Source organism: Monoraphidium neglectum (assembly GCF_000611645.1).
Source record: "Monoraphidium neglectum strain SAG 48.87 unplaced genomic scaffold scaffold02494, whole genome shotgun sequence".
Classification (NCBI taxonomy): domain Eukaryota; kingdom Viridiplantae; phylum Chlorophyta; class Chlorophyceae; order Sphaeropleales; family Selenastraceae; genus Monoraphidium; species Monoraphidium neglectum.
Window position 1 is genome coordinate 1 of NW_014011134.1, and position 9041 is coordinate 9041.

General features: G+C 70.3%; 3 protein-coding genes across 3 annotated transcripts; 1 reads left to right on the forward strand and 2 right to left on the reverse strand.

The window, feature by feature from the left end:
- Positions 1–21: 21 nt before the first annotated feature.
- MNEG_10869 (Lipin-1) lies at positions 22–3158 on the reverse strand (the record flags this gene model as incomplete). Its single annotated transcript, XM_014040657.1, has 5 exons — positions 22–2084; positions 2328–2408; positions 2561–2623; positions 2835–2973; positions 3108–3158. Coding segments are annotated over 5 exons (2397 nt in total), but the record flags the coding sequence as incomplete, so codon positions are not given.
- Positions 3159–3547: 389 nt separating this feature from the next.
- MNEG_10870 (hypothetical protein) lies at positions 3548–8028 on the forward strand (the record flags this gene model as incomplete). Its single annotated transcript, XM_014040658.1, has 8 exons — positions 3548–3642; positions 4598–4697; positions 4999–5338; positions 5522–5673; positions 5883–5948; positions 6153–7211; positions 7579–7775; positions 8013–8028. 8 exons carry the CDS (start codon positions 3548–3550, stop codon positions 8026–8028), a joined length of 2025 nt encoding a protein of 674 aa, XP_013896112.1.
- Positions 8029–8688: 660 nt separating this feature from the next.
- On the reverse strand, positions 8689–9033 carry MNEG_10871 (hypothetical protein; the record flags this gene model as incomplete). Its single annotated transcript, XM_014040659.1, has 1 exon — positions 8689–9033. A coding segment is annotated over one exon (345 nt), but the record flags the coding sequence as incomplete, so codon positions are not given.
- Between the last annotated feature and the right edge of the window lie 8 nt (positions 9034–9041).

Sequence of the window (9041 nt, forward strand, 5' to 3'; positions counted from 1 at the left end):
GTCGGCGCTGCCGCCCCCGACGGCCGCCGAGCCGCCGCCGGAGCCCTTGACCGCGGCTACCGCCGACGCGAGCGCGGACACAGGCCTGCCTGCCGCAGCGGCCGCCGCAGCCGCTGCCGCGCTGGGCGCGTCGCGCCACCCCGAGAACGGCCACAGCCGCCAGCTGCTGCCGGCCCCCGGCGGCGTCGTGCCGGCCACAGCGTCGCCACCGTCCCCGACCTTCTTGGCCGGCCCCTGTCTTTCTTCCTGCACGCGCAGCGGGTGCCACGTGTCGCCGTCGCCCGCTGCGGTCGCGCCCGCGAGCGTCTCGTGCCAGGGGCCGCCGAACGCAAGAGTCCCCATCACCGCCGGCGCCGCCGCCGCCCAGGGGTACAGCGCGCCCCCCACCCGCACCACCAGCGACTCCTCGCGCCACAGGCGCGCGCCGGCCGCCGCCCACGCAGCCGCGGTGATGCGGTGCGCCTCGAACACCTGGAGAGCCTCTGCAGCGGGCGTGCCACGCCGCAGCAGGTGGCCGCAGAGGGACATCTGGAAGCCCTGCCCTCCCAGCGCCATCGCGCCGTGGAACGCGGCGGCAGGCACGGCCGCGCCCGCGGCGGACGGCGCGCCCGTGCCCGAGGCCGCAGCCAAGCCGGCGCCGCCGTGCGGGCCCTCGCTGTCTGCCAGGTATCCCGCGTCGGCCGGCGACGCCCCCAGCGGCGCGGCGGCGTCGCCGTTTGCGGCGGCCGCACCCGCGATGGGCACCGGCGAAGACGCGGCCGGCGGCGCGGCCGCGGGTGCGGGTGCGGGCGCCGCCGAGGACGCGCCTGTGGCGTCGCGCGCCTTGCTGATGCTGGCAGACAGCAGGCCCGGCGGGGGCTTAGCGTTCTGCGCGGGAGACGGCGGTGACGTCACTTCCTCCCCCTCCTCCTCGCTGGAGCTCCCACCAAGGATGGGCCCAGCATCCTCCTCCTGCTGCTCCTGCTCCTGCTCCTGCTCCTGCTCCTGCTGGGGCCGCTGATCCGCAGCTGCTGGGGCGCCATCTGCCGCCTCAGCGGCCAGCTTTGCACTTGCAGCGCCAACCTCGAGCGACTCAACCAGCACAGCAGCATCCTCTGCTGCCGCGGCGCTTTCGCCCTCGGACACCGCCGCCAAGGGCGCTGCGCTGGCCGCGGCCGGTGGTCTGTGCTGCTGCGGCCGCGGCGGCAGCCCGCCCGCGGCTTTTTGCGCTGAGGAATCAGCAGGACCCACACTCTCTCGGTCAAGCTCTTGCCCGTTTGACGCAGGGATGCCGACGGCAGGCGACGCCCCTGCAGCGGGCCTGCCATCCCCCGCCGGCGCCCCCGGCGCGTCCAGCCCGCCCGCTGCTGCCGGCGCGCGCCGCGCGACAGCCCACGCGTGCTGCGCGCGCTCCGGGCCTGGCGCAGCGCGCTCCGCGGCGCGCGCCTCCAGAAGGTCTACCGAATCCGTGGCAGCTACAGAAAACTTACTATCCAGCAGTAGGTCTTCCAGCGGCCCCGCGTTCGGCGCCGCGAGCGTGCTGGCCTTCGCGGCGCTCGACGCGGCCGCCGCCGCCTCGAGCGCCGCCGCCGCGGCGCCGCCCGTGCCGCCGCCGCCGGCGGAGCGGCGGCGCACTTGGAGGGGTGAAGTGGGCGGGAGCGGGGGCAGGGTGGCGGCGGGGGCCGGCACGGGAGGGCCAGAGGATGCGGCGTCATCCGAGCTTTCCGAGAGCTCTGAGCTGCTCTCCTCGCCGCTGGCGCCCACAGGCTCGGCACTCGTGACCGCCAGACGGCTGGTCGGGTGCCGCTGCTGCTGCCGCTGCCTCTGCTGCTGTTGCTGCTGCTGCTGCTGAGATGTTGACGCCTCGCCAGCCTGCGGCTGCTGCTCTTGCACCCGCTCAGCCCCTGCTGCACCCTCCCGCTCCGCGTCCGCGGCCTGCCGCAACGCGGCGGCGCCCGCTGTGCCCTCGCGCTTGCGGCGCTCGGCCTCCTCCCTGACCGCCGACATGATCTCCTCATTCGCATAAGGCGCCCCTTCATCTGCCGATGAGTAACCGCTGGGCGGCGACATCATGCCTGACAGCATGTCGTCCTCGTCGCTGGCGTCTGGTCATAAAATTCATTACGAACGGCGGGGCAGAGATGTGTGGGTGGGAGTTTGGCGATGCAGGGTGGAGCACACTGCCGGGGGCCCTGCGCTTGCGTGCGAGGCATGCTGAGCGGAGCCGTCGCACAACCAGCAGGGGCGGCCCCAACCAGAGGTGGCTCATGGGGGACGTGCGGCAACAGAGCTCAGGCGACACTTGCAGCGGGGATTGGGCTGGGTTGCCTGTAAGGGTGCCCTCTCACCGCTGACAATCTCTGTCGTCTCGGCCGCAAAGTAGGCCTGGCCGTAAGCCCCCAGGTGCATGCTGAAGGGCGCCTCCTCGCCTGCAGCGTGCGCGGCGCGCGCGAGCGGTGCGCGCAGTCCTCGATACCCATTGCGGGGCGGAGGGTGAAGGAGAACATGCATGCCCAAATCATGCCGGGTGCCGCAGCAAGCCACCGGTGACCTGTGCCCGTGGGTAGCAGCCGCCACTCACCATTGACGCTAATGCGCACCACCTTGTCCTTGGCGCGCATGGGAGTGTACTTGCCAAAGCGCACTGCGAAACAGGCAGTATGGTGGCCACGGGCGCCAGTCAGGCGAACGCGTGGGCTGTGCAACCGCCGTGGTCGTGCTAACGCCTGCACGCTGCGCTGAGGCGCCACAGGCTGCTGCTGCAACCAGCGCAGCACCGGCTGCTGCGTGTATGGGCCGCACTCGTCCACTGCCGGAACCGTGCGCGGGGGTGGGCATGCCGTGCTGCGCCGCACCGTAAAATGGAGAGCACTTCAGCGTGCCATCCGGCTGCTCGACTACCATGATGTCGATAGAGCCCGCCATGTGCGGCGTAAAGCCGTTCATGGCGCTGAAGATGGCCGTCCCGCCGAGCACCACGCCGCCGACGCCGCTCTGCGCGGTCGCGATGAGATGCCATGTGGGATGTGCGCTGCAGCGGCATCAGCGCGCGCCGGTTGCGCACTCGGCACCAAGGCTGGGCCGGCTGACGCATGCTATCTGCGTTGCATATTCGAGACGGTACCCACCGCCAGGGCGGACGCGGCTCGGGAGGTCTTGCTTGCTGTGCTGGTGCTCATTTTGCCGGAGTCCCTCGCTCGATCCGAGGACCGCTCAAGCAGTGCTCCCCAGGTGCTGATCTCCTGATATAAACAACTTTCACGAGTCTGTCTGCAGGACAACTACTGTACTCCGTGCGGGCTTCATCATGGAGCGTTTTTGGTTCAGGGGGTCAGCCGATAGATGGTGTTTGCTGACGTTGTACCGCTAAGAGGAACCTCAAAGCTAACTAAAGCCGCCAATTGGAGCAACGTATGGGTGTGGTGGCTCGAGAACCCGCAAGGGTGCGACCGGCACTGGGCACAGCACTACGACATAACTCCACCGGTGAGGCTCCGCATGGCACGTTCAATGAACATCAGAAATACACGGTGCATATGGACATTCAAGGCGCGAGCAAGATCACAACATGTCGTCCCTCCACACCCAGACGGAAGGGCTGTTGGCTCAGACATCCCAGTTCTTCAATGCGGGGGAAGAACCGCTGCTTGGGCCTCCATCCAGGTGCGCTTACGGACCAGCAGGCACGTGATGACGGCCGCAGCTGCCCCTGAAGGTTTTTCGTAGCTGGTGCCATGCAGCTCAACAACGCGCGCCTGCGTCCACCCCGCCGGCCCCCGTCCAGCAGCGGCCCAGTCGCGCTGGGTATCCTCAGGACTGACACCGCGACAGAGGCTCTGCTGCAGGACCTGCAGCTCACGCAGCTGGCGCAGCAGCAGCACGCGGAGCACCCACCCTCGACTGCGCGCCGGGGTAGCAGCGGAGCGCCGCAGCACCACCCACATGGCGTCCCCTCCCTCGCGCCGCGCAAGCAGGCGGGAACACCCGTGCCCCGTAGTGGGCCGTTGCATGAGCAGCTCGATTGGGCACCCAATCACCAGCAGCAGCAGCAGCAACAGCAACAGCAGCAGTCGCACCCGGCTATCATCGGCCTGGCTTCCCTGCTAGGCGTCGGCCCAGGGGCCGCCCTGGGCACGACCCCGCCACACCACCACCAGCAGCAGCTGCAGCCGCAGCTGCGGGCACAGATCTCAACCCCAAACCTTTCGGCCACCGATCCTGGTCCTGCAGCCGGGCCATCGCAGGGGCCGCATGGGGCCAGCAGCGGCGGCAGCGGCGGGGGTGGCGACTGGCATTCTGCGCTGCCGCGGGTCAAGGAGGGCAGCTCCCTACCAGGATCTCCACGCACGAGAGTGACGCACTACGTCCTCTCGTACCAGCAGGCTCAGGAGCAGCCGCAGCAGCGGCAGCAACACCAGCCGCAGGAGCAGCAACTCCCCAGTGGCGGCCAAGGCGGCAGCACCTTTGTCCCCCGCTCGGGGCGCGTCGACAGCCTCGCGGGCGTCACCAGCGGCCGAAGCGTTGCAGGCGTTGGCCGGTGGGAGCTGGGCGGTCAGACCACTTCAGGGTCACAGCTGCAGCAGCATCAGCTGCAGCAACCTCATCACCTTGCCCACAGCCACGATCCGGCCGGCAGCCCGGGGCCAGGGGCGGCCTACTCGTCCTGGGATTTACCGCCGGCGCCCGACCCACGTGACGGCACGCTGCTGCACATCCAGGTGCGGCTCAGCCAGACGGGGCTGGAGTGGGGGACGGGTGGCCCGGGGCCTCGCACGTAGAAGCGAGGAGGGGAACCTGGGGCTTGCTGGCTTGGCAGAGGCACGTGCGCTCTGAGCGGTGCGCGTGTGCCTCACCATGTGTCCCTCACCGGTGGTCGCGGCGCGGCCACCGCTTTCCAAGCTTCGTGGCAGAGTGGTGCCCGCACGAACCGCCCGGGCACCAGGAGAACCTTCTCCCCAGCTGCCGCAGGCCCTCACGCCTGCTGCCCCCCCCCCTTTCCCCTGGCCGTGCCCTGCATAGCGCCTGGAGGACGTAAATGCGGAGCTGCAGGACCGCCTGGTTGCCACGGGCGCCGCCCATGCCGATCTCCAGGCGCAAGCAGCGGCCCTCGACGCCGCCGTCCGCGCCCTCGAAGCAGCCAAGCGGGAGCTGGAGGGGCAGCTTCTTGACCTGCGGGAGAAGCTGCGCGCGAGCGAGCCCGCGCTGGACGTGGCGCTGCGGCAGGCGGAGGCGCGGGGCGCCGAGGCGCGGCGCGCGGCGGACGCGGCGGCGGAGGCGGAGCGGGTGCGGGCGCTGCTGGAGGCCGAGGTGGCAGGGCTCAAGAGTGCAGCGACGGAGCTTAGGAAGGAGGTTGAAACGGGTGAGCGGGGGTTGGGTTTTGCGAGGTGGGCGGCAGGCGCTGAGGGGAAGCAACCTCAAAGAGCGCGATCGGCCCAACCCCAGGGCCGCGCCCTTCGGCGGCGGCTCTGCCACGCGTGCGGCCGGAGCCAACGCGTCCTCTAAAACGCGCCCCGCCGCCACCTGCGCTGCCACCCGGCGGCAGCCAACCGCAGGTCGCTGCAGGACGCGGACGACGCGCGGCGCGCAGAGTTGGAGGCGCAGGCGCTGCGGCGGGAGCTGCAGGGCGCGACGGAGGCGCTGGAGCGGGCGCGGGTGGAGGGCAACGAGCTGCGGGAGCGGCTGAGGGGGGCGGAGGTGCGGCGCACGCGGGTCGCCGTCTGGCGCTCACCAAGCTGCGGCTTTGGGGGTGGGGAGGCCTGCAGCCGATTGGTTGCTGGAGCGGATGGTTTGCCCGGAGCTACTGGATGACGTCGGGGTCTTGACTAAGGTCCACCCGTGTCTTGTCCCAGCACGGCCGCGGCCTTCGCCCCACAGCGCCGCCGCCACTCTCAAACCTACTCTAGAACGAGGCGCTGCGCAAGCTGGCTACGTGTGATCTGGAGGCGGAGCGCCTGGCGCAGCAGCTCAGGGTGGGTTGAGGCCGCAGAGGGGGCTGTGCTAGTCATGCTATGCCTTGCTCCCTGCTCGCACGCTCAAGGAACAGCCAGAGCGCGGCGCCTGCGCCACGCCCATCGGTCCACTGTTCTTGATGATGTTGGAGCTGCCTCTCCAAGAGAGCATCATGCTGAGCCGAGGCGCGTCGCCGCGGCGCGTCGCGCCGCGGCACCCCGCAGGAGGCGCAGCAGCGCGGGGCCGCGTTCGAGGCGCGCGGCCAGGAGCTGCAGCATCACCTGGCCACAGCCCAGGCGGAGCTCAGCATGCTGCGCCGCGAGCTGGACTCCACGCGGGCGGAGGCGGCCGGCGCGCGCGCGGCGGCCATGGCCGCTTCCAACGCGGCCGCGGCCGCGCAGCAGCAGCAGCAGCACGCGCTGCAGCAGCAGCAGCACGCGCAGCTGCGCGCGTCGACGGCGCAGTCGGCGGGGTGGGGCGGCTACCTCGCGCTTCCGCCGCCGCAGCCGCAGCAGCAGCAGGCTTACTCGCCGCCCCAGTATGGCGGCGGATACTCCCAATGGCCGCAGCCCCAATACGGCCAGTCACCAGGATTAGGGCCGGGCGGCCAGTTTGACGGCGGCGGTCCTTTGGATGTGAACTTTTCCTCAAGCACGGTGTTCCGGGAAGCGGGCCAGCAGCAGCAAGGGCTGGGGGCGGAGCCGTCGTGGGCGACTGCAGGCGGCGGGGGCGGGGCTGGCGGCGCCTACTCGGTGACGTTCTCGGCGGCGCCGCCGCGCACCGCGCCTGCGGGCGGGGCCTCGCCCGGCGGGGCGCTCAAAACGGCGGCGGCGCAGCAGCAGACGACGCAGCAGCAGCAGCAGCAGCAGCAGCAGCAGGAGGACCGGGCGGCGGCCGGCGTGAGGTCGGGGCTGAGTCAGCAGCAGCAGTGGCAGCGGCGGTCGTGGGGCGAGGCGGAGGCCGGGAGCCGCATTGGGACGGCGGCGGCCATGTCGCCCGGCGCCGGCTGGCCGGGTCAGCAGCAGCAGCAGCAGCAGGTCGGCGTGCCGCCTGCAAGTCGCGGCGCGACGGGCCCGACGGCGCCGCCGTTTGCTGTGTCCGTCGTGCCGCCTGCCCCGGGCGGCTCGCCGCACCGCGTCCCTTACCCCGGCAGCCCCGGCCCGGCGCCCGGCGGGGGGCTTGGTGGCGGCGCCGGAGCCGCAGGGCCGCCCACGCCGGGCGCGGGGGACGGCGGGCTGTTCCGGGAGGGCGCGCCGTTTGGGACTGAGATGTCCGTTCAAGATGTGAGCGGCCGGCTGGGGCGCCGGGGCAAAGCGGGGCGTGCCTCGGCTGCGCGCCGTGTGCCGGCGTTTTGCTTGCCAATCGGCACAACAATAAAGCGAGCGGCGCAAAAGCCGGTCAGAGCTATCCGCGCATGAAAGGCTTCGGCTGATGCCACACGCGCGGCGCCTCGTCGGCCGTCTGCTCACCTCTGACATCTGCCAAGCTGGCCCCCGTTTCGCACGCAAGCCGGCCCAGGGACGCAAGCTCCCATTCTCGTCATCAACACACTCGCACTCGCTTAGACCCCACTCCCGCAATGACGGCCGCCTGCGCGCCCGTGCTGACGTCACTTTTCAAACGCGGTCAAACGTCGGCGCCCGCCCGCAGATCATGGCGCGCACCAAGGGCGCGGAGGACGGCCTGCTGCGCGCCTGCCAGGAGCGGGACGAGCTGGAGAGCGAGCTGTCGCGCATGCCGCTGGGCGGCGGCCGCACGCTGCGGCAGCGGCAGCGCAAGGAGTACCTGGAGGAGCGGCTGGACGGGCTGAGATCTCAGATCAGCTCCTACAGGATGCAGATCAAAAAGTGGGGCGGGGGAGCTGGGGCGAGGGCGTGTGGTCGCTCTGGCGGTCCAAGGGTACTGTGGGAGGAGTTGGGCTTTAGCGCGGTTGCTCGGCAGGAAATGTAGAGATGGGGGTAGTTGCGGGGCAAGAGGGGCACAGGGACTTGGGGGGCAGACTGGCAGCGGGATCAATGCTGATGTACGTGTTCCGAGCCTGCCAAAGCCAAATCGACTGCCTGCTGATGGGCCCTGCCACGCAGGTTGCTGGGCAAGTAGGGAGAATCCCGCTGCTGGCTGGATTGGCGAGGGAGCTGAGTGCTGCACGTCATGGCGCTTGCAACAGCATCGCTCATGGGTCGCTGCGGAGCTGCCTCTCAACGGCATCGTGTCGAGGATGCATTGACCAAATTTGACCAGACGTCGCTGTGCTTTGCGACCAGACCTCAGTTGATGTTCTACTGCACAGCTCAGAATTTTGCTGCTGTTTTGACAGCCAACCAGTCCTGACAGCTGCGCTGGCTGTGTTGCTGCTCTTGCAACGGTGGTGGGAATTTTACGTTTGATCCAGGCCCTGTGCGGCCGCACACATTGCAAAGAGCACGCCGCAGGGCTTCCCAAGCTGGTTCTGCCGCGGCACGGCTACTCCTGTACCCCTGCCACAACCGGCTGCTCCCATCACCACCAAAGTGTGTGCACGCCCAGGCTTGCTCGACGGTGTGTCCCACTTTGTAATCACTCGGTTCCGACATTGTCAGTGCTTTCCGCACTGCTCTCGCAGATTGCTGCACAGCAAACGCACAAACAGCCCAGATGAACCGGAAGGCGCCCGATGCCGCAGACAGCAAGGACGGCTTCTTGTTTGACCGGACACGCTCGCCCTATCCAATTACGCTCCAGCAGGCTCACTAATGCGGCCGCAGGCCGCAAACACAGCAGCTACCGCTGCCACGGCTGGTAATGCTGTTGCGATTGCTGCTGCTGCTGCCACGGCTGCTGCGCCGCCTGCCCGCCCTGCTGCCGCCCCTCATGCTGCGCCCGCAGCCGCGCGGCGATCGCCTGAGCGGCTGCTACCGGGTCGTACAGCTCGTCGCTGGGCGGCAGCGGCGGCGCCGGCTCCGGCGGCAGCGGCGGCCCGGGGTAGCCGCCCTGCGGCAGCGGCGGGGGCTGCTGCTGCGCCGGCTGGTAGGACGGCGGCGCGCTCTGGGGCAGGGGCGGCTGGAAAGAGGGGGCTGGTGGGTAGGATGGCGCGGAGGCCGCCGGCGCTGCGGCGGCGCCCGGCGCCTGCGCCG